The 24,381-nt window shown below is 40.2% G+C and overlaps 1 protein-coding gene across 7 annotated transcripts; it reads left to right on the forward strand.

Annotated features, from left to right (window-relative positions):
* Positions 1-2,382: 2,382 nt before the first annotated feature.
* Positions 2,383-24,039, forward strand: LOC127370462 (nipped-B-like protein). Of its 7 annotated transcripts, none has more exons than XM_051412541.1 (47): positions 2,383-2,747; positions 4,128-4,276; positions 4,990-5,155; positions 5,565-5,695; positions 8,168-8,276; positions 8,358-8,506; positions 8,774-8,904; positions 8,995-9,082; positions 9,212-9,733; positions 9,826-11,190; positions 11,367-11,474; positions 11,730-11,897; positions 12,207-12,278; positions 12,373-12,462; positions 12,567-12,667; positions 12,793-12,879; positions 13,006-13,237; positions 13,564-13,715; positions 13,820-13,900; positions 14,034-14,134; positions 14,235-14,364; positions 14,465-14,547; positions 14,752-14,884; positions 14,987-15,130; positions 15,230-15,316; positions 15,571-15,788; positions 15,889-15,991; positions 16,083-16,181; positions 16,566-16,712; positions 17,230-17,364; positions 17,450-17,548; positions 17,634-17,687; positions 17,811-17,919; positions 18,035-18,171; positions 19,129-19,269; positions 19,396-19,489; positions 19,645-19,799; positions 19,895-19,985; positions 20,135-20,308; positions 20,424-20,614; positions 20,715-20,822; positions 21,027-21,227; positions 21,379-21,525; positions 21,674-22,017; positions 22,121-22,295; positions 22,517-22,699; positions 23,060-24,039. In XM_051412541.1, exons 2-47 carry the CDS (start codon positions 4,213-4,215, stop codon positions 23,417-23,419), a joined length of 7,959 nt encoding a protein of 2,652 aa, XP_051268501.1. In that variant the 5' UTR covers positions 2,383-2,747; positions 4,128-4,212; the 3' UTR covers positions 23,420-24,039. The 7 variants fall into 7 exon arrangements, with proteins under 7 accessions (XP_051268501.1, XP_051268497.1, XP_051268499.1 ...); XM_051412537.1 differs by having other exon boundaries at positions 2,384-2,747; positions 8,992-9,082; positions 9,209-9,733; XM_051412539.1 differs by having other exon boundaries at positions 2,384-2,747; positions 8,992-9,082.
* The last annotated feature ends 342 nt before the right edge of the window (positions 24,040-24,381 follow it).

Below are 24,381 nucleotides of genomic sequence, written 5' to 3' on the forward strand. Positions count from 1 at the left end.
CTCATGACCGTCACGGGTTAGAGGCTCATGGTTAAACCCATTGAAGCAGAGTAATTACCGTGAAACCCCGCGGTCCTGAACGCAACATTATTATCCACTCGTGAAACTACAGGCGTCAGCTGCTAGCTTTTCATATGAAAATGTGTGTGTGTGTGTGTGTGTGTGTGGGAGGGGGGTCTTGTTTGTCACAAATATCCTAATCCAGTACAGTAGTTTTATAGGCCTGCTAACACCTTCAGCACATTAATAATAAATATAGGGGGAAATAAAGTTAACGCCTCATTCAATAGCATATTATTTGTGCTTTGGAAACATTAAAGTTGTATCATAAAATACCATAAATCTGAATACTATCCTTATCAAGTACTGCCACAGGTAAAAAAGCTAAAGGCCCACCAATATTTGAGTTTTTCTTTTCTGAAAGACTGAGAAAAAGTCCAAAATCATGGATTGTGGGATTCTTCTATAGTCTATTACCTTTTGTCTGCAAACAATCAGAATCAGAATCAGAAATAGTTCTTAAAAAAAAAAAACACTTCCCAAAAATAAAGGGGTGAAACACACCACAAAGTGATAAATCACTTTGTTCTGCTAGAAAATAATGATGTACATATAACCCTAGTGTGAAGAACCACTCAGACTTACCATCTTTATAATATTTTACTTTGAGACAAATAATGAATACGTTTAGAAGGTACATTGTATAAAATGATTGCTTTACATGATTCTGATCATTGCCTCATCCTACTGCCAAGCCTTGAGTCTACTGTCATATTATAACAGGGAAAATTTGTGCTATTTTTATATGTGAAACCAGAAGTTAATGATTCAACAAAATGAACATTTCTGTGTCACATTTAACCACAGTCACCACCCTTGGAAAATAAGAGCAAAGCCTCTCAGGAACATGGCTTTTCATGGCTGTTAAAAGTGTGTTCAATGTACTCATGAGGGGCTTTTGTCGTCCATCTGCTGCAATGTGAACACACTTTATAAAGCTGTTTTGAAAATAGAAAAACACAAAAGTATGCTTGTATGGTATCACCAGTTAACAAACTACACACCATACATATAGGTTTCAGTTTGGTGGCGTCCATTGAAGCTTGCTGTGAAGTAAAAAGTTTGGCAAATGTGTTTTTAACTTGTGAATGACACAAAATAATTAAGTTTAACACCTCATTTCAGTGACAGAAGGGATACCCAGATGACATTTATTGCATTATTGGCATTATTTTTAGTCTTAGACAGAATTCAAGTGGCCCCACACTCATCATTTAAATAAAATATAAAATGATATATAAATAAATCACACCATTGATCTTTGATGATAGTCTTCATCACAATAAATGTAAAGAATATGAGTATATTTTCTTACAGTGGCTTATTCTCAGTTATATAAAATGGTTCTTGTTTGTTTTCATCCGGGCCTGATCTGTTGTGTTACACAGATATTTACCTCAAATGATCAAAATGAAAATGTCAGCCTAAAAAAAAGCTAATCTGGACAATGACACACCCAGACTGGAAGATAGGGAAACACACAAGAGACGGCCAAAAGTTTATTTTAGTCTGCAAAACCATTTAACTTCTCTCCACAAGGGGGAGACCAAAACCTGTTTATGAAACTGAGCGACGCGTCTCAAGCCGAATGCATGTTGGATAATATGAATTACTTTATGTTTTCAACTGGCCTCAACACTTCTGAATAGTTTGGAGCATGAAGAGAAAAAACTTAAGACGAGGAGACGTTTGCAGCTTTGAGTAATGCTGGGTCAGTTTGTTTCGGGAAGCTGTCAGCTGATTGGCTGATTGTTCATGTGTTTGTTGTGATGACAAACCCATACATACCCCCCCCACGCTCAGTTGAATAGACAAGACTTTAAAAAGTAATCGGTTAAGTAAAGATAAAACATATAATTTACGTGTTTGTGAAGGAAATGCAGCATAATGTGGGGGAGAGTAAATCCTTAAAGCTCCAGATCTAAAAACATCACAGATCCATATGATGTAAATCCTAAAGATAAGATAAAATAGACTTTATTGAAATCCACACAGCAGATAAGGGGAAAAAAGAAATACACATTAAATAGCAACATAAAATAGAAAAATACAAGATACAATGAAAACAAGTGAGAATCTTTTATTAGCACTGGATTTTATTATTTCAATGTATAAACATCATTATATATATATAAAAAAAATTACCGGCGTAATAACATTCACATAGTTAGCTCCCCGCCGGTTGAGGGAGTTATTCCTTTTCCCGGTTCTTCCGGTCGGCATTTTGAAAGAGAGAGAGAAAGAGAGAGAGAGAGAGAGTAAGGGGGGTATACACTGTGGATCCCCCTCGTTTTTTTCCCCTCTGTCCCTTGATTGTTTTAATATCAAGGAAATAACCCGGCACCTGCAAACATAATCTCCAGCGACTGATAAAATCGTCGTCCGACCGGTTTTAAAGGGGGGGGGATGCTCTTTCCCCTCTCCCAGCAGATATGTCCGTGAGAAAGAAGAAACCCCCCCAGTCCTCCCAACGGGAACCACTGCCGTTGTGTTTGCTATTTACTCGGAGAGGAGCTGTTTGAACGGTGGGACGGAGAGGGAGCTAGAGACTCTTTCTCCAGCTCCAGCTGCCATCCTACTCCTGCTCCTCCCCCTCCTCCCCCTCCTCCTCCTCCTCCTCCTCCTGCTCCCTCCTCCTCCTCCTCCTCCTCCACCAGAACCACTTCTCTTTCTCATCACATCCAGAGGTAAATAAGCCACATTCAACAATAACAACCTCTTTTCAGATGAATCGTTTCGCCTCCTGAGTGTTTCCGCGTTGTCAGACACACCAGGCGGCCGTTGGGGAGCCGTTAACGGGATCAGCCAAAGGGGGATAATTCTGATTTGTGATGGGGTCTTTGCTTTGTACCCCTGCCTCCCAGGCGTCGGGTCGGGGTTACGCTTCCTTAGGCAAGTCCGAGGTCCACTTTGTGAGCTAGAGATGCGTCGACGAAGGCCATAGTAAGTGTGAGGTGGGAATCTAAACCCGTACACGACCTGTGTTATAAAAAAAAGGAGCGACACAGCGTAGGCTATCCACGGCTAACCGGGCTTGATGCACTCCCGGTGATGCTAGCTTAGGCAAGTTACAGATATACCTTGCCAGTTAGCATACGTTAGCTAGCTACATCTCCAGTTTGTTGCTAGCCGGCTAACCCCGAGTTGATTTTTTTTAAGTCACTTTCACAGACGTCGATATGCGGCTCATTCTCTTACCAAGTGTCTACAAAGCCAAGATAATAATAAGTGGGTAATAATACAGTCATATGTGGTGTTAACATGAGCTAATGTCGCTGTTTAGGCAGCCCCGGAAACCTTAGCGTTAACTGACACTAACAAAAGAAAGAATTTGAGATATAATGCTAGCTTCACTGACGGCAAGGCTCTCTGTGTTGTCGTTGGGTTATGTTTGGTAGCTTTCAGCTGCGGGAATTTATATTACAAACTCAAGACAAAGTGACATTCTAGGTTACATATGTACAGAGACACACACACACACACACACACACACACACACAGAGAGAAAGACGTACTCGTAACTTTTTATCATTAATTCCATGATAGGAAGATTTGTCACCTCCCAGATCTACTTGCAATGCACGACGTACTGCATTCACATGAGAACTAAAATTGTTAAATGCCTCAATGTTTTCTGCAGCAGTTGCATGCTCGACCTGAACAAGTTGAAATATCATAGCCTACAAATGTGCACGGACTGAAGGTGCGTAGGTTATTGAGGAAGAACAGGACCAGGAAGCAAGATGGTCCGGACACCAGAAGCTGATATAAATCAATAACTTATAATGGCATGCACAGGCTTGCTACAAGGCCGGTATAAACGTCTACGTCAGAGGTGCAGTTATGTTGGCAGTGTAATAATGCACACTCATGAGCTGACACAATTTTTAAATCCTCATCCCAGAGGAAGCACACTGTAGTCATATGGAAAACCCTTGGCTATTTATTAATACGTGAAATCCTAATAGGATCAGTGCTGCATGTGATGGCATCCAACCTTGTTGACAGTGAACGTTCTGTAAGACTGTCTGTTGCCACTATTTCTATTTTTTTTTTTGTCTCTGCAGCATTTTGGAGATGTGAGGAATAGGAAGAGATTGGTGATATTGAGCAGCCTGTGCATTGACACGACCTCTTGACCTCATCTTCAGCATGAATGGTGATATGCCTCATGTTCCCATCACTACTCTTGCTGGAATTGCTAGCCTGACAGACTGTAAGTGAAACATAATTTCTCTAATGCTGTTCACACAGCCTAAACACTAACAATTCAAGTAACATTCAAACCAAAATGTGGCAAAGCTAAGGAATACTTATCTGCCAAGCAGGCCGAAATTGACTGGCTGTGTAGTCACCAGAAACTAAAAACGGGTGTGTGTAATGTTTCTTATTGCTGGTGATTTCAGGGCAGACAGAGGTGAAGTGGCTTGTATTTTTGAAAATGGGAAGTTGTAAGCTCAGTGACCCCAAACCAGTTTAGAAGAAATTGAATAACTGTTAAAACAATGTAAATGTAACATTGTGTATTTCACAAAGATATCATTTGTTGCAAAACTATTGCATTAGATTTGAAAAGTTGTATACCTAATAAATAGGTAACTTGATCTTTCTTCACCTTTTTTACCATATGTTAAAGTGCGTTTAAAAAAGACTGATTGATTACAATATATCTTATATTCTATTCCGAGGCCTTCAGAATGTTTATTCTGATTAGAAATGTTGTGTGTAAAATATATCAAGCTTAAGTTAACATAAGCGTACATTGTATGGCATTACTAGTGCATAGAATGGGTCAGTTGCATGTTTTCAAACTTTTCTCCTGACATACACATATCTTAACATACTAATCTTTTCCCAAAAGTTTTATTTTCTATCCTGCTTCCTTTCATTTTCCACTCAACCTAACTTGTCTTTCCATCAACCTTTCAGTGTTGAACCAGCTACCCTTGCCTTCTCCTCTCCCCGCCACCACTGCTAAGAGTCTGCTCTACAATGGAAGGATCTCCGAAGAGGTCAGCAGCCTGCTGGTGTGTCGCGATGAGAATCTGGTGACTCAACTGGCACAAAGCCTTAACCAGGTCTCCACTGAACACATGTAAGTACTACTCACCCATTATTTCACACATCACTGAAAGTTTAAAAGAGAATTAAAGTTTAAGAGAGGAAAGCTTGCCAGTAGCTGCTACAATAGGTCAGTAAAGGTGTGCTAACTCTAAAATTAGTTTTGAATTGGGAGAAAATAAATCATTGTTGAATTGATTTTGTTGTCAGCAGTGTTAGTAGATATGGACTACAAAGAGTTGTTTCACTGTTAACTTAGACAATGAAGTCAGGTGTTGCTGTTTCAGTTTCAGTCATCACATTGCAGTCAGTGCTTTACCAGATCGGTCAGCTCATACTCAGGGGTTTTCAGAATCATGAGGTTAATGCAGAACTGCACTTATGTCAGTGGGCAGCTATTGCCTGCAAGATGACTGTGGACTATACTTTTGTTTGCTTTCCAGAGAGTTGAAGGACAACTTGGGGAATGATGAACCCGAGGGTGACATGCCAATGCTTCTACAAACTCTGCTGTCCAGGGACCCCAAAATCTTCAGGGACAAAAGTACGCCAACCCAGTACAAAGGTCGGGGTGGTAAGGAGGAGACATTGAGCTGTTGACTCTGCAGTTGAGCTCAGTGCATGCTCTCTCACTGCTTGTATTCTTGGTTTCCATTGTAACTAATTAGTCACCTGAGCATTTCCTTGGTCAGATGCACTACTTTCACTACACTAGTTGTTCCCAAACTGAAGGCCATTGTGAGAGGAATGTACAGTGAAATCTTAAGTTGAATAGACCTTTTACACAGCAGAGCTTTCGACCTGTCAACCACAAGTAATACCATTATTACTGCATTATCGCACTGCAGTAATTATTGATACTAAGAGATCATTATTGTTATGGAATCCACCTGTACTTTTGTCTGCTTTAACAAGTCAAAGGGGATTTTCTTGTCTTCCAAACACAGACATGACAAAAAAAGTTTGGGAACCACTAGCAACCTCACTAGTTGTGTTGTTTACTCTTTGGCATCACTTTGACTGACGTTTTGTCTGGCTGTAATGTTAGGTGACAGTTTATCTGTGAATGTAGGTGTAGGCCTAATTGGCCAGCAGCGGCAGTTGTTTTTATTTTATCACAAGAGGTAAGGAGCACTGCTCACACTATAGTAAATACAGATAATGAGTAGTCTGTACGTATGTAGTCTAGCTTATTAATTGTTAAAAACAATTAGACTAGCTCTGTAAACTGTAAAAAAAATTTAGTAGTTTACTTAAGTATGTTAGTTATTTCTTAATCTACAACAACTGGGTCCAGGAACTGTGAAATTTCAAAAGTTCTGTCTTCGGAGTGAGGTTGCCAGGTGTGCGCATTAGTGACTAACTTGCTAGCTAACAATATACAGCATCTAAAATGAGTTTTTGCAGAGGCTAGTGTTATACCAGTACCTGCTTCCAGTTTTTTAGTCATTTTGGGTGAACCTACCCTTTAAATTTGTGTCTTCAGTGAACACACAGCGATTAAATCTTCTGTCAATCTCTTAGTCTTTTTTAAAATCCTCATGGGTGGGTATAAAGCTGCTTGTACAGTTCTACCTTGTATGGTAAACGCTTGTTACATAACTTTTACATTAGAATTTTTAAGTAATGCTTGAACTGAATTGAACTTACATTTTCACCTGTTTATAGTACACCTGATAGTTTACAACATAAAAATATTTTAAAAGATATTTATCAGTAATCCCATACACGTTTCTTAAAGGCTTAACTGTGTTTGTGTTTAGTATCATCAATATCGCTAATTGTCATAAACAGTTCTATATTTGTCTTTTAACCTTTGTTCAGTAAAAGCCTTCTAGTTTTATGAGCAGCTGCACTAGCCTGCAATTACATGTAATTGTAAGTGTACTGTATGCATACACACTTAAATACTGAATCATTATTTATGCCAAAGAAGGAAAAAAGAGAGAAAAGCTTCGCACACAGTGTGTACTGCGTGAACTAGAGGTGCTGGCAACTGCAAGATGAACATTAGTCAGAAAAATAAACCGCAAGCAATTGTGGTAGTGACCACACATTCATCCCCTGAAAATATATGATCGAGGATCTTTTACTAACACTGATGCATGAGTCTGTTGAAGCACTCAATGAAACGTGTAGCTGTTATCATTATTTGTGACATTTTAGCCAGCAGTAGGAACTTAGTGCTTCTGATCCGGTGAAATGCTTCTCCGAAGATGTGCCCAATATGCACTTGTCACCAGACAGGATGTACTGCACACAACATTGCACCTTGGTAAACCCTCACCATTCTCCTGCAGCTATAACCTCCTCCTTCAACACTCTGAACTCCGAATTGTTTTTGTTGTGATACATTTTATTTTCAGGATGATTATTAAGTATTCAAGATCGGACATCCCATGATGTCAAATCTTGGAATCATACCACTTTATTTCCAAATATATATATTGTTACGGTGTATATATGACTGAAATTCGGAGTACTTTTTACAAATAAATTACCAGTTCATAGATAAGACAAACAATTACAGTAACCGTGCAATAATTCCTATCTTATTCACTTTTTGTTGGCACTGATGTTGAGTCGTTTCATTTTTGTGGCGGCATGTAGTGGTGTTGTATTGGACGGCATTATATTGAAAGCTAATGTTAATGATGTTTCTTCCACCCCCATTTGCAGTTTACAGTACATGAATCAACAGTAGAAACACCTCGGAATATAATGCAATCCAGTACAACAACACCACTAATTACAACCTTAAAAAAGACCATAAAGTGACCTTTCTGACACACTGTTAATGGGAAAAAAAGGATTTCTAACATTGTAGCTTGTTAGTAGTTTCCAGCATTGCTATTGAGTAGATGGTGTTTAGGTTAGCTGGAAACTGTTGATACACTAGCCATGTTATTCTATTTCACTTTCACCTTTGAATATTTTTTCATTGTTCAGTTATGAAACCCTATATTAGTATAAGTTTCTTTTCCCTTGGTACACTGGAGTTTATATAATGTTAATTGTTTTGTTTTTTTAAATCCTTATCTCTTAGGTGTAATGCAGCAGCCAATGATGCAACAGTATAAAATATCTCAGAATCAGGTGCATGGGAGTCCAGGATCAAACTATCAGCAAACCACTGTAACTCAAAGCCCCTCCGGGTAAGGCAGTGCCAGCATACTTTCAGATAATGAACAGAAGTATCTGTACTTCTACTAAGACTACTTCTCCCTCCTTCACAGATGCTTTACATCCCCGCAGTCTGGATCGGATACTCGGTTCGTACCCCAGCAGAACAGCCCTATACCTAGTCCCTATACTCCTCAGAGTCCTACAGACTACATGCAGTACAATCCACCCAGTTATTCTCAACACCAACAGACTCAGCAAGGTGAGTGTAATTTTAAATCAGGAAAAATGTGACATTAGCTGCCTGCACACCTCTGCCAGGACCAGCAAAAAGCAAACATTTGATATTAAGGAATCACATCGCTTGCTTTTTTACACATATGTGGCGAGGAGTAGGTTTATAAGTTGACACTCTCTTAGTGTAACATGGTAAAACTACAGCTGACCGTAACAATTGATCTGTCTTAACAGGACATATGAGATATTGCAAATAATTGAATTGGATATATGATTTCTCTCTCTGTTTTAGTTGCTGGTGGTGTGAGAAATATCCATGACAACAAGGTCTCTGGGCAGCTATCAAATAATCCATCTAATCATAATGTGAGACTAGGCTCAGACAAAGACTACATGAACATGGCTCACAGACTGGGAAATGAGGTAATGCAGAAAATCAAGATATCCTGAACTGGAACTCAGCAGATACTGACTGTTGAAAGTGCTGATAAATGTCTTTTGTTCCAACAGCAGAATGACCCCTCCATGAGGGCTGCCGCGTTTCCAGTTAAATCACCAGAGTCTGTGTGTTCCCCTGCTGGGAGTGAAGAGACTGCAAAAAGTATGCTGCCTTAGCAACAAGTCAATTAATTTTGTTGATCAAAAATAAAGCACAATTGTATGATTCATTCTATGCCAAGACATATTCTCTTGTGTTCACCTTTCCTTGAATGTATTTGTCTTTAAGCAGCATCCAGGACTCCTCTCATCATGCACTCACCTCCACCCCATGTGCCACCAGGTGTAGCACCTGAGCTGCTCCTCACCTCTGCCGACCGCAAAAAGAAGCAGAAAGAAAGGAGTAAGGAAGAAAATGAAGAAATGGAAAAAAATGCCTTGTATGGCATTGTTAGTTCTCCAACAAAAGACTCTGCTAGGCTGACTTTAAAACTGTCCCGTGTCAAGAGTTCAGACATGGATGAACCTGAAGAACATCCTCCTAGGGCACATATCAACTCAGACCAGGAAACTGATATGATGAATAATAATAATCAGTTGTCAAGGACTGCCCAGGACTTGTCACACAAGTTTGCTTCTGAGGAGCAGGCAAACTGCCAGCAGGTTTCTGCTCGGCCTGGTACCAGGGACTCTGGAGCCATCAGCGGGGTTGGCTTTGATGATTCTGAGATAGACACGCTTGCAGAGATCGAGAGAATAGAACGTGAGTCAGCCAGCGACAGAGAACGGTGGTCTAAGGAAGTCCAGGATAAAGGTATTGTGTGCCCAGGGCATTCTTTCATTAATTTCATGACAGATGTTATTTTGTTTTTTGTAAAAGATCTAAGCTCTATTTCTTTATTGCAGATAAGCCACTAAAGAAACGGAAGCAAGACTCGTATCCTCAGGAACCCGGAGCTGAGTCAAGTGACGGGCCTACTGTACAAGGAGGCAACTCTGACAGCAAGCTGACACCCAAGAAGACGAATGCTGCAAGTAATGGTGCCAGTCGGCCTGCTTTGATGGTCAGTATTGATCTGCAGCAAGCTGGAAGACTCATAGGACAGCCTGTAGTGGTCTTGGAAGCAAAGCAGTTGTGTGAGGACCACCTACGGCGCATAAAGTCAAAGACTGATGTAAAAGTAGATAAGGTTGTTGAAAACAGACCTGGGATCACCAAACAGCATGCAGACAACCCCAGGAAGTCTGGCTCAGATGGGCAACTAGAAACCCCTAAACAGAAGCAGGAACGGCGGCGTGAATCCAAACACAGACATGATGGCAAAACTGAGAGCAGCAAAGGACACTCAGATGACAGACAGACAGACACACCACGACAGAAACAGGAAAAGCATTCAGACTCACGCCACAAAGAGGAAAAGAACCAGAACAGTCATCGACCCCTTGTCAGCCAGCCTAAGACTCCAAAAACCATGAGCAAGGCAGAGCATAACTCTAGACATGGAGAGGAAAAAGTCAGGGATAGAAATAAGGAGAAGGTCAGAGATGGAGAAAAAGATAGAGACAGGGATAGAGACAGAGATAGAGACAGAGATAGAGACAGGGACAAAGAAAAAAACAGAGACAGAGAAAGGGACAGAGACAAAGAGAAAGACAAAGACAGGGACAAAGACAGGGACAGAGACAGAGACAAAGACAAAGACAGGGACAGAGACAGGGAAAGGGAAAGGAAACACAAAATGTCAAGGGAAAACTGCAACAGAATCTCTCCTGACCAGCATATTAAATCTGACAGCCCTAGAGTGAAGCAAGATGGAAACAGAAAATCCGCTGACCTCAATGGTCGACAGAGGACAGAGAATTCCAGCCTTCAAAACGCCCAAAATAAGGAAGAGAAGAGAAGTGGGGATGGCAGCATTAGCTGCCAAGCTAGAAACAAACAGCAATCTTTTGAGACAAAACCTAGTGAGTTCCCGTCATACCTGCTAGGTGGCAAGTCAGGAAGTCTGAAGAACTTTGTGATTCCTAAATTGAAACGGGATGGGAAAGATAAAGAGCCTAAACAACTAAGTAATTCGAAAGTGCCCTGGAGTGAACCCCTTGTCAGACTGGAGAGAGTTTCGCTGATAGAGAACTTAAACAAAGGAGCTAAGCCTGTTGTTGTGCTTCAGAAACTCAGTGTTGATGAGGTTAAAAGGATCATGAGGGAAAGTAGGGATGGACACAGCTCCAAATCCAGGAAGTCGTCCTACGTTGACAAACCAGACAGAGGTATGATTTACTTTGTTTATTAAATATTTACTCAGAAGTGTTTGTGGATGTATTTATTTACTTTAAACTATTGTCTCAGGAATAATTCATAAATAAGTAATTAATCCAAATAAATACCCGTGGATTAAGTGTAGATTTTTCTGTCATGTAAACTCACTCACCTCTTGTGCTTACAGAGATGTCACTTATGGAGGGGACAAAAAAGCGAAAGCACAGTGTGATCAGTAAGAGCTCCAAGTACGCCGAGGTGGACTCAAGTGGAGATGAAGGCGGTGACTCTGAGTGTCAGTATTAAACCTAAAAAAACTTTTTTTTTTGTACATCAAAGTGCTACAAAGTTGGTCAAAAGTGTTATGGTCTCCATTGACAGAATATTGTTTTAGCATGCAGTAATCCTTAAGATGAAAAAAGATCTACCTGCAAATGTTTTATATTATGGTTATTGCATTTTATTAAATGTATTATCATTTTTTAAAAAGATGGTGCCCAAAATTCAAAGTCAATATTTCTGACATATCCTCTCTCTGTTATTGTTACAGCTACAAGGAAAAGGTGCAAGAAGGATCACGACAAGACATGGAAGCATGAAGAGAGGAGAGGTTCTGGAGAGCACCGTCGAGGCGGAGGTCGGGGGTCCGGTAGCCATCACCGGGAATGGAACCCTAATGATTCAAGTGAAGGCTCTCCAGCACCAAGCCTGAGTGATGGTGAGGCTTCTTTGCATAGGCTTGCCAGTGGGCATAAGCAAAAGAAAAAAAGAGAGTGTAGAGAATGTTTTTATTTAGATATATATCTCTAAGAAGGCAAAATGTTTGTATCTCAATTATAACCTTAGACAATACACATAGAAAATGTTAATTGTGATTGTTTGATGGCTGTCTGTTTGAAATCAATGATCAGCCAGGCCAATTCCCTGGACAGTTGGATTACTACACCCAAGTCTTTCTCTATTAAATATTCTGTGCTTGAGGGTTAGTTGCTGTCAAAGATTTGACTAATGTTATTGTTTTGTTCAGTTGCCAGAAAATTGAAGAAAAAGGAGAAACAGAAAAAAAGGATGGCGTACGAGTCCAAGCTGTCATCAGAGGGTATTGTTTCACCACTCAGAATTTTTTCAATAGTATTAATGCATTTTAAAACGACATGTTTTAATTAAACAAGTTGTTTACACTTGTTTAACAGAAATGATGGACTCCTCCACATTTAAGAGATTCGCGTCTAGTGTGGACAACATTCTTGAGAGCCTTGAGGATGTGGACCTCACCGCTGCAGGTAAACATCAAGCACTGCAAAGTTTCCAAAGTTCTTAACATTTGTTGAAGCATTGAGTTGAAAAATACAACATGACAACATTATATCTTTGGGCCCACAAACAGATGACGACGAGATCCCTGAAGAGCTCTTGCTTATAAAGCACCAGCTGAGTGAGCTAGGCAGTGATTCTGCTAAGATTAAAGCTATGGGCGTATTTAACAAGGTAAGAGGAGGGTGCACTGTCACATGGCTACACTAAGGTTCACAGGTGTTATTTAGCTGTTGTAAAGACCATCAATTTACAGCCACATCGTGATGAAAGTAACCAATCATTTGTTTGATCCACAGTTTCCAACTAGTAAACTAGTGAAATTTTTGAATATCCTGGAGAAGAACATCCAGGACAGCGTCAAACTTTCCACACTAATGAACCACGTAAGTTGATGTTATTTTTTTGCTATGGAAGTGATCATGCTTTTCTTTCCCAGTTATCTTTTAGAGCTTTTCAGTGAGTTTTCGCCTTTATTTTGTTTTTTAACTCATTGTTTTGGACATTTGTAGGGTAATGATTCCATGGAGGAGGAGCGGCTGTGGCGTGACCTTATCATGGAGCGGGTGACTAAGTCCGCTGATGCCTGTCTGACTGCACTCAACATCATGACATCTCCACACATGCCAAAGGCTGTTTATATAGAGGATGTGATTGAGAGGGTTTTGCAGTACACCAAGTACCATATGCAAAACTCTTTGTACCCTCAGTATGACCCGGTCTACAGAGTGGATCCCCATGGAGGTCAGTACAGTTTCCTTCTGTCAGTTGCTAATACTTAAACTTAAATTCACAAAGATGGGGCTTATAGCTAAAGTTAGGGGCTATTTCACTTTTTTTAAATGAAAGTTGATGATAGAACATTCTTTTAGTCGTATTTTCTGATTTAAAACCCTATAGTTGAATCTAGAAATGTCTACCAAGTGTCTGACATATTTGCAGCACTATTTTATAAAAAAAAAAAAAAAAAATTAAATAACCTGCAACTGTGGTATTTTGCTGCTGGTGTCTGAAGTGGGTTACTTATCTTTTATTCAACTCTTATTTTCCCTTTATCTTCCTCACCTAAGGGGGCATACATACTTCAAAGTCCAAGAGAGCGAAGGCTTCCACCCACAAGCAGAAGGTGGTAGTCATGCTCTACAACAAAGTGTGCGATATTGTCAGCAACATCTCAGAGCTCCTGGAGATCCAGCTGCTAACTGACACCACAATTCTCCAGGTGAGGCTCTTAATCTGGTCTAACATCATTCAAATTCATGACCCTATTTAAACTTTGACTCTTGAGTTCTAACATACTTGATTGCTTTTGTGCCCGACTTTCAGGTGTCTACCCTGGGTATTACACCATTTTTCGTGGAGAATGTCAGTGAGCTGCAGCTATGTGCCATTACACTAGTGACAGCAGTAAGTCTTCCATGGCATGCAATTTTAGTGTTGTCGTAGCTGTTAACTTTAATTGTTTTTTTCATGACATGCTCCTGCACAGCGTCTGTTTGTTGTGTTTTGATTTAGTGCTTTGCATTTTACTCTTCCTTAGGTGTTCTCTCGTTATGAGAAGCACAGGCAGCTTATTCTTGAAGAGATCTTCACTTCCTTGGCAAGACTCCCTACCAGTAAACGCAGCCTCAGGAATTTTAGGTAACTAAATCTAAGTAACTATTTCCTCAATGAAATTACATAAATGAAGAAATTGATCATTGAACCCCCCCAATGATACTTACATCTCATACTCCCTCAGGCTAAACACCAGTGATTCGGATGGAGAGCCCTTGTATATCCAGATGGTCACAGCGCTGGTTTTTCAGCTCATCCAGTGTGTGGTACACCTTCCTTCAGAGAGGGATGCAGACGACGAACATAATAAGAAGGTAACTACTGAAGATTTAACTGATATTTAAACCATATTTATCCGAAAAATGTTTTGATTCAGACATTGTTTTACATATTGAGTCGCTTTATTTTATCTAGGTCGATAAAGATGTCTTCATCACAAACTCTTTTGAAACTGCCATGAGGACAGCTCAGAACTTCCTATCTGTGTTTCTCAAGAAGTAAGTCATTGTTCCCACGGCTACGCAAGACAAGAGTATATTCTTGATCTCACACACTCCTCTTTAACTGCAAGCCATAATCTATAGCTCTGTTATCTCTGTCATTAAACTGTTTCTGCTTCTGCTATGACACAGGCTGTAATATTAACTTGCTGCATGTTCAAACTTATGTTATAATAAAAGATTGTATTCTGTACGTTTCAGGTGTGGCAGTAAGCAGGGAGAAGAGGACTACAGGCCTCTGTTTGAAAACTTTGTTCATGATCTGCTGTCTACGGTCAACAAGCCTGAGTGGCCTGCAGCTGAACTGCTGCTCAGTTTACTGGGCCGACTGTTGGTGAGTAGCGTCATTCACCTTAAAGTTGTCACTCAACGCTTGTCCAGTATTGTTGATGTTTGTATTTGTTATGACATTTCTCCTCCACTTCTTGTGCTCCAGGTGCACCAGTTCAGTAACAAGCAGACAGAAATGGCACTCAGGGTGGCATCGCTGGACTACCTCGGCACTGTCGCTTCTCGCCTGCGCAAAGATGCTGTCACTAGCAAGATGGACCAAAAGACTATTGATCGCATCCTAAGAGAGGTACACTAGATATTTATGGAATCATTTTAACGATTGTGAATTTACTGTAGCGTTGAACTGCTTTGTTGAGATGTTTCTGACTTATTGATCTCCTGGCAGACTCCAGGCAGTGATGAAATTCAGCAACTCCAGAAGGCCTTGCTTGACTACCTAGATGAAAACATTGAGACAGATCCATCTCTGGTCGTGAGTGTTTAACTTTCATACAGACATCAGTATATTCACAGAAATCATTATGATCATGTTTATTATTCCTTAATCCATAGATGCTCAGTGTTTGCAAGCAGTAATATCCTCTCAAATGGCTTGACACAGGGATATGTTTGTTTAGCTTAAAAGAGACATGGATTAAACAGGGTTCCTTTGTGTCAAAGTGGTTTTATACTCTATAGTACGCCTTGAAATGTTTTTCATCACATGTATGCATTTGCTTCCTATAGTTTGCCAGGAAGTTTTATATTGCACAGTGGTTCAGGGACACTACAAGTGAAGCAGAGAAAGCGATGAAGTCTCAAAATGAGAACGACGAGGACTTGAAAGGTCGACATCATTCCAATGATGTTGACTCAACTGGGGAGATAATGCAGAGGGCTGAAACACGAAAGAAATTCCTTCGCAAGGTCATCAAGGCATCACCATCACATTTCAGTTCCCTGAGGTAGATACCACTTCACTCTGGATGATTTCAATAGTAGTTTTCTACACTGTTTGACTTGTTCACCTATCCTGATGTTAAACTGTCTGTATTTTTCTTGCAGATTAAACTCTAACACAATAGACTATGAGGATTCCTGTCTGATTGTCAGATATCTGGCCTCTATGAGGCCCTTTGCACAGAGCTTTGATATTTATTTATCACAGGTAAGATGATTTATTTAAAATCAATCTGAGTGAGAGATTATATTGTGTTGGCTGTCATATACATTTTCCTCTTACGGTCTCTCTTGTATAGATTCTGAGAGTGCTGGGTGAGAGCGCCATTGCAGTCAGAACTAAAGCCATGAAGTGTCTGTCTGAAGTAGTAGCTGTGGATCCAAGTATTCTGGCACGGGTAAGTTCAAGGTTCAAGGTTCATTCATTTGTCATTCTACAACACACAGTTGCACAACAAAATGAAAGTTGTAGTCAAGTCAAGGACTTGACATGGCAAGTTTGCTTTTTTTCCCTTAAGGGGTTTCTTAACCAGGGTGTAGTAAGTCATCCTGTAGTGGCTGTTATGCACCTCTCAGGCTACTGGATTGATAGCATGATTTTTTCTTACATATATTTATTTTATTTTATCTTATAAATACTAACAGGAGATTATGTTTTAAGTTTTAGTGTAGTGTTGTGGCATTGCCAGTCAATTATGCTAGTTCACCACAGTCAAACTAGCAGCCATAATCTTTAGTAATGTTTATCTGTGCTTGACCAAACTCCCCCATTTGTTTTTCAGTTGGATATGCAACGCGGAGTTCATTGTCGCCTCATGGACAACTCCACCAGTGTGCGAGAGGCAGCTGTGGAGCTCCTTGGTCGTTTTGTGCTAAGTCGACCGCAGCTCATTGAGCAGTACTATGACATGCTCGTTGAAAGGATATTGGTAATTTCTTAAGCTTCCATCGTCACCTTTCACCTAAGTGTGAGGTTCTATATCATAGTGTAACAATTCTTTCTCTGGTGGTAAAGTTATATCATTATGGGCCCTATTCGGGGGTTTGTGGAAAGGAAAGTCTATCAGGCTGAAGATGAGCCCTTGAATTTAGAAAATTCTGACCAAAAAGTTAATTGAAAGTGCAAAAGTTCAACTGAGGTTAAAAAAACCTTTTTTCCCACACTGCCACCTTAAGATCAAAGAAGAACTGCAACTGTATCACTTTACTTTTACTTTCCCTTTGACGTTTGTCCATCATACATATTTCGATTTTCTACAAAAAACAATGAAATTCCATAATCAAATGTGTACGTGTACGTGAACACATACTTGGCCAGTAAAGCTGAGTCAGATTTTCACATTTTCACTGAATACTTTCCCTTTCAATTCAACCAATCAATGACAAAAAAAGGCACTTTATATTAAGTCTGTATTGAACTGTCCTACCTGTTTTGTCTTTACACAGGACACAGGTATTAGTGTAAGGAAGAGGGTCATTAAGATCTTGAGGGATATTTGCCTGGAGCAGCCGGACTTCCACAAGATCACTGAGATGTGTGTCAAGATGATCCGAAGGGTCAACGATGAAGAGGGGATTAAGGTTTGTGTTTCAATTTAATTTAAAGCAGTAATTTTAATTTTTTTTATGAACAGTTTATATACGTTCAGCATCTTTTCTCATACAGAAACTGGTGAATGAGACATTCCAGAAACTGTGGTTCACCCCCACACCCAGTCATGACAAAGATGCCATGACCCGTAAGATCCTGAATATCACAGATGTGGTACGTACTATCTCGGCTTCGAATAAGAATAAGAAACATTATAGCGTTTGACATTGTCACAAGACTCATGATGATTGTATTCCAGGTGTTGGCATGTAAGGATTCAGGCTATGACTGGTTCGAGCAGCTTCTCCAAAATGTGAGTTGTTTAACTTGTGTAGCTGCTTTGATTTCTGAATAGCAGCTTGTGTGTCTTTATAAATAGCTCCTGCGTGCATATTTGTCTAGCATCTTATCTAACTTCTGTATGGCAACTGTTTAGCTGCTGAAGTCAGAGGAGCAAGCTTCATACAAACCTGCAAAGAAGGCCTGTGTACAGCTGGTGGACAATCTGGTGGAACACATACTGAATTATGAGGAGTCTCTCGCAGGTAATAAAAAGAAGTCTAATAGTATGTTTGCTTACAAAATTCTTATTGCATTGGTATTATGTTAAACACTACCGTTCTGTGACAAGTGTCAATGTTTTCTGTGTTTGTGTTTCAGACTGTGAGGATAAAGGGGTCAGCTCAGGTCGTCTGGTCGCATGCATCACCACTCTCTACTTATTCAGCAAGATCAGACCACAGTTAATGGTCAAACATGCCATGACTATGCAGCCCTACTTGACCACCAAGTGCAATGTAAATACAGCAACATTTTCTTCAATATTAATCTGTTAGTTTTCACATGCCTGGAGGTGTGAGAAATTACTTGTTGAGACTGATGCCCCAAGGGCAGAAATACAGAAAACACTAACTTTTATGTTGCACTATAGGACCATCTAGTGGCAGCCAAATGAAAACACAAGTGTTCAACAAAGGGTCCATCTCAATACCCACACTATTTGTGAGTCAGACAGAGCTGACTGGGACACACTTAATTAATGAGGACAATCTGTCACTCATGCAAATATAAATACTGTACATGGCACAACTGAGCTCAGATGTTTTGTTGGAATGAATAAGTAGGATCAACCTTACAGTATTACAGCTACAGCCAGATGGCAGTAAAAATGCCCATTCAGGAACTGAGGAAGAATCTCATTATTAAAGCAGTTAAACTGAGTTAACTAGAAGCACTTAGATCTACTGTACATGAAAGGGACATAATATGATGTTATTTTGAATAGCTTTTTCAAAATAAAATTATATGATATTAAATATTTACCTTCACAGTGTTAGCTGAGGGATATTATTCTTATCAGTCCCTTCAGGGAGAACATTAGTGTTATGCAATAACCACCTGTCGAGGTGCAACTTTGTGTTGAATATACCCTGAATCCAACATGTCATAAACTGAAACTTAATAATATCTGCTGATTATATCTGCTGATATTAATATCAGTCCAAAAACCAGCCTATAGCTGCATTACTGCCAGCAACATGACCGGTATGGTGCTGTAGACCGTGGTGAATTGTGGGGAGCACAACTTCAAATGGTATTAGGAAAAGTGCACATCACATGTTGGTTGCACTTGCCAACTAGCTTGAACGTGCATGATCCCAAGTGTGCATATTGGGATAGACCCATAGTCGTTTACAAAGTTATTTTCCAGCTCAGCTTTGGAGTATGAAGTTGCCTCTGTGTTGACCTTTCAGACTCAGAATGACTTCATGGTGATCTGTAACGTGGCCAAGATCTTGGAGCTGGTCGTGCCTTTGATGGAGCACCCAAGTGAGACTTTCCTCACAACCATAGAAGAAGATCTGATGAAGCTCATCATCAAATACGGCATGACGGTCAGTGTCATTTACAGCTTACAGCTTTCACAGATAGCTCTCAAAGAACATTAACAACTGGGGTGTGAAACTGCTGCTTTGAGCATTGATTGAAGCATAATGTCATTTGATGTGTCTGCTTCTCAGGTTGTACAACACTGTGTGAGCTGTCTTGGTGCTGTGGTAAACAAGGTCACACACAATCACAAGTTTGTTTGGGCTTGTTTCAACCGTTACTATGGTAAGATTTATGTACTGTTACATTTTTTATACTAGAATTCTTATATACCTGGAAATGGAAAAGGCTTGTAATTATTAACCTGCTCATTCACCTTCAAATTAAAGGTTACATTTTAAGCTCATACTCATTGTCTTATTTCAAATGCATTTTTGTAGGAGCCCTGGCAAAACTGAAGACACAACATCAAGAGGACCCTAACAGCTCCACTCTGGCTGCCAACAAACCTACTCTCCTGCGCTCTCTGTTTACTGTGGGGGCTCTCTGTCGACACTTTGATTTTGACCAGGAGGATTTCAAAGGTTCTAACAAGGTAAACAACCGGCAATCTGCTTAATCTGTGTACCGAAAGAATGTAGAAACTGTTTTGATGACTGATTTGCTATCTCTCCCCTCCGTGTCTCTTAGATTGTCATCAAGGACAAAGTGTTGGAGCTTCTGTTGTACTTCACCACTCACGAAGATGAGGAGGTCCAGATCAAGGCAATCATAGGTTTAGGTATGTTGCACCTGATCTCAGACTAACATTATGATGTAATTGCTGTATTTATACTGTAATTTATTGCTCTTCTGATCCCTTTATTTGCCTGTGTCTGTGACTCTAGTTTCCTCAGTAATAATAATTTAAATTATTTCCATTGTCTCAAGGTTTCCAGTTCATCATGCACCCAGAGCTCATGTTTGTGCAGGATGTGAAGGTTCTGTATAACAGTATCCTGTCAGATGAAAGCAGTTTGGTCAGCCGGAAGATCCAGGTGCTAAAAAACCTGCAGACATACCTGCAAGAGGAGGACTCTCGGATGCAGGAAGCTGATCGCGAATGTGAGTTTAATGAATCCATCTTAAGTAGTGTTACTTAGATGCCAATGATTATCACTCTGTGGTGTTAATCTGCATTGAGCATGTAAATAATGAATCTTTTTTTTTTTTAATTCAGGGAAGAATCAATCCAAGCAGGAGGATCTGAAAGAAATGGGGGACATCTCATCAGGCATGAGCAGCTCTATAATGCAGATTTACCTGAAGCAGGTGCTGGAGTCCTTCTTCCACTCACAGTCCACAGTTCGGCACTTTGGCCTGAGTGTCATTACACTGACTCTCAGCCAGGGCCTCATCCATCCTGTACAGGTATGTTCACAGTCTCACTCCAGAATACTTTAAACGTATACAGTCCCTCTTATAAGCAAGTACGTAATAATGACAACATTATCTCAACATTGTTTTTTAGTGTGTGCCGTACTTGATTGCCATGGGAACAGACCCCGAGCCAACCATGAAAAACAAGGCCGATCAACAGCTGGTGGAGATTGACAAGAAATATTCAGGCTTCATCCATGTGAGTGTCTTTCTGGTTCATGATCAGTGGGTGTAAATCAACGTGCTAATATGATGTTTTGATTAACAGTATCAATGGGCAGTGGAGTGTATTTTTTTTTTGTGGTGTTACATAGAAGCATGCTATACATTACACAAAGACGTTAAAACCATTATATTTGATCTACATACATGCATTATGAGTTATATCTCTGTGAATTTACAGATGAAGGCCGTAGCAGGGTTGAAGATGTCCTACCAGGTGCAAGAGGCCATAAATGGATCCAGAGGCGCAGCGATTCGAGGTTGTCATCGCGATGACGCGGACTCTGCCCTCTGCTCTCACCTCTACACTTTGGTCCGTGGGAACCGACAACACAGACGGGCTTTCCTCATTTCCCTGCTCAACCTTTTTGATGACAGTTCAGTAAGTTTTCCTCTCTCCTCTTTAGAGTGATTCTCTTCTGTGTTTGTAGGTTCGTGTATCTCCAACCGCCCACCCATCGAATTGCTGACTTCCCTGCAGGTCATGAACAGTTTATTTTAAGTAGTGACGTTTTACACTTTGTCCCTTGCAGAAAACGGAGGTGAACATGCTGTTGTTCATAGCAGACAACTTGGCCTACTTCCCTTACCAGACCCAGGATGAGCCTCTTTTCATCATGCACCATATAGATATCACTCTATCTGTCTCTGGTAGCAACCTGCTCCAGTCTTTCAAGGAGGTAAGAAGCTTTTTTTTTTTTTTTTTTACTTTTGTATGTGACTTATTGCTCTTAGTTGTTTTGTTTATCTTGAGATGAAAATCCAAGCTTGTGTCATATACCCACTTTATATGTGGTCTGTGATTGATTGGCTTTGTTCTCTGCGCAGTCTTTACGGAAAGAGCCCGTGCAGCAGGAAAAGAAGATGAAGACAAAGAAGAAAAAGAAGAAGAAGAAGAAGAAGCTCCAGCAGAGGAAATACAGCTCCGATGATGATGATGATGATGACGAAAGCAGTAGCAAATCCAGCAGCAGTGATGAGGACCATGAGGTGGTACACAGGCAAAAGAAATCTGTGGCTTCAGATTCTGACTCTGATAATGAGGATGCACTGATGGACCGTCTACCTGAAAACCCCAATCCTATTCTGGATTTTGCCAGTGCTTCGCAAGGTATTCTGCTGCTGTTGATGCTCAAACAACATCTGAAGAATCTATACGGCTTCTCAGACAGGTAGGCCACATGAAACATGCCAGTCAACAAATATTTTAATCACTCTTCCTCATTAGTGCACTTGTTTACGTGACTTAACTCGACTTTTGTGTTTGCATTACAGCAAAATCCAGAAATATTCACCCACGGAGTCCGCCAAGGTATACGACAAGGCTGTGAACAGGAAGTCCAAGGTGCACTTCAACCCTCGTCAGACACTGGATTATCTGAAGAGCGATATAGCCAACCTGGGTCTCAGCTACGAGACCAAGAAGAATATTGTGAAACAGTATTTGGACGTAAGCATTCAGCACTATGTTTTGAGTTTATGTGTCATTTCAGTCTCAGGAGTGTGTAATGTGTGTGTGTGAGCGAGAGTGTGCAGAATACGGTATGTTTCAGAATTTCACTAATTGTTTGTCATTTTAGTTTAGTTAGCAGCGAAGCACTTTCCAATTGGCTATAAATAACGACATCAAGAAACTATTCAGCTGAAGTTCTGCCTGCTTTTATCTCTTAGTTTAAGGTACTGATGGACCACTTGGATCGTGATGAAGAGGATGAGGAGGGTGAAGCAAGTGCCAATGCCAGAAACAAAGCCATTACTTCACTGCTGAGGGGCTCAAAACCCTCAAACCACAACCACAATAATCACGCTGTCGAGAGCGATGAGGAGGACAGTGAGGATGAAGATCCCCCTGCAGTAAGAAATTTTTACATGTTAACTTACTTACTTACTTGTTCTGCAGACATACTGGGCATTAGCGATTTGACATTTGAGGTACACAACAGAAGTCACTTGTGTGGAATGTGGAAATGTGTGGGACGATGTAAGAAAAAAGAAAAATAACTAATGGTTTTATGGATTTTAAATTTCTACTTATCATTGCATATAAATAATAGAATAACAGGATAAAGACTGATTTATATTTACATTACATTTACAGATCAACTTACATTTGTACTGCAGCTACTGTTAACATATTATTCCAACAAGATTTCTGTATGATCCTTCCTGTGTAAGGAAAAGGTTATTTTCATGTCTAACACACTCTATCCACAGCGGAAACCAAGGAAAGGTGGGGATTCCGCAGAGGATTCAGGTCATATGAATGAGACAGTGGAGGCCATGGACGTCGTTGCCATCTGCCGTCCCAAATACAAAGACAGACCACAGATTGCCAGGGTCATCCAGAAGACCAAAAATGGCTACAGCATACACTGGATGACTGGATCTTACACTGGGCCCTGGGTTGTGGCAAAGAAACGGGACGGTCGCAAAAAGGTGCCTTGGGTTGACACTATCAAGGAATCAGACATTATTTACAAGAAAATATCCTTGACAAGTGGACACAAGCTGTCGAACAAAGTGGCACACAAGTTGCGGGCGCTATACGCCGCCAAGGAGGGGACTAAGAGCTAGTCGGCTGAAATTATTCAGGCAGAAATCCCTCAGAGCCCAAATCTATGTGGATCCAATAAGTTACAGAAGAGAAGACGGACCTGGTGGAGGAAAAAGTATTGAGAACACTGGTCTGTTTGAATACAGACATGTTTAAGTTCAAGAAAAACACAAGAAGGAAATGTTTTGGAAAACATTGTGTGGGAGTTCCTTCGCTGTTGTGCAGCAGCTTCGTTGTTTGATTTTTACTCCCACTGTATCATAGTTTAACTAAACACATGTTTATATCTGAACATAATTCTGTAAAAAAAGAAACTGAATGTTGGAAATTAGTGTATTGATGATGTTCTTAATAAAGTGTTTTTGGAGTTTAAACTAGCACCAGATGGATTTATTCACTTGACCAGAGCTCCAGCAACTTTTAACTTCTTTTTTTTTCTTGTTTACCCACATTGTGTAATGGAGTATCTTTGATATAATTTATTTATGTTAAAAGCAGTGCAGTATCTGTGCCTATATGCAGGGGAAGTTATATTGTTTTTAATATAGATTTTGATGTTACAGAACACAGAGCAAGAAAAAAGTGATCCCCCGCTCCTTCTGGTGGAACAAATACTGCAATAAATTTTTCTTACATCTTTGTTACTTGTTTGTGCTTTCTTTCCTCACTTCAGAGTATGTATTATACCTTTTTTAAAGCCTCATATCATAAAGGTTTAGACAGGTCTATATGCACCTGTTACTTGAGTCTCTGCTCACTGAGCAGTTTGCCATAACAAAAGATCTTCTTGCCAGGGTGATAATAACTGTGAGGATGTGCACATTATCAGCTGCTGTTTATTTTTATTTTTTGAAATCTCTCGGACATTGTCTCACACTACTGGTTGAAGTACTGGGCACAATTTCAATCTAAGACTCTGCCTTTTGGTAAAAAAATATATTAAAACCCAAATACAGACTGTTTAAGTTGGAGGAACCACATG

Source organism: Dicentrarchus labrax, unplaced genomic scaffold (genome assembly GCF_905237075.1).
Source record: "Dicentrarchus labrax unplaced genomic scaffold, dlabrax2021, whole genome shotgun sequence".
Classification (NCBI taxonomy): domain Eukaryota; kingdom Metazoa; phylum Chordata; class Actinopteri; family Moronidae; genus Dicentrarchus; species Dicentrarchus labrax.

Bases quoted from the DNA above. Each gene is read 5' to 3' on its own strand.
- LOC127370462 (XM_051412537.1), top strand. From the start codon at position 4,213: ATGAATGGTGATATGCCTCATGTTCCCATCACTACTCTTGCTGGAATT. The intron at 8,507-8,773 runs GTGAGTGTAATT...TCTCTGTTTTAG, and splicing joins ACACCAACAGACTCAGCAAG to TTGCTGGTGGTGTGAGAAAT. The intron at 19,270-19,395 runs GTCAGTGTCATT...TCTGCTTCTCAG, and splicing joins TCATCAAATACGGCATGACG to GTTGTACAACACTGTGTGAG.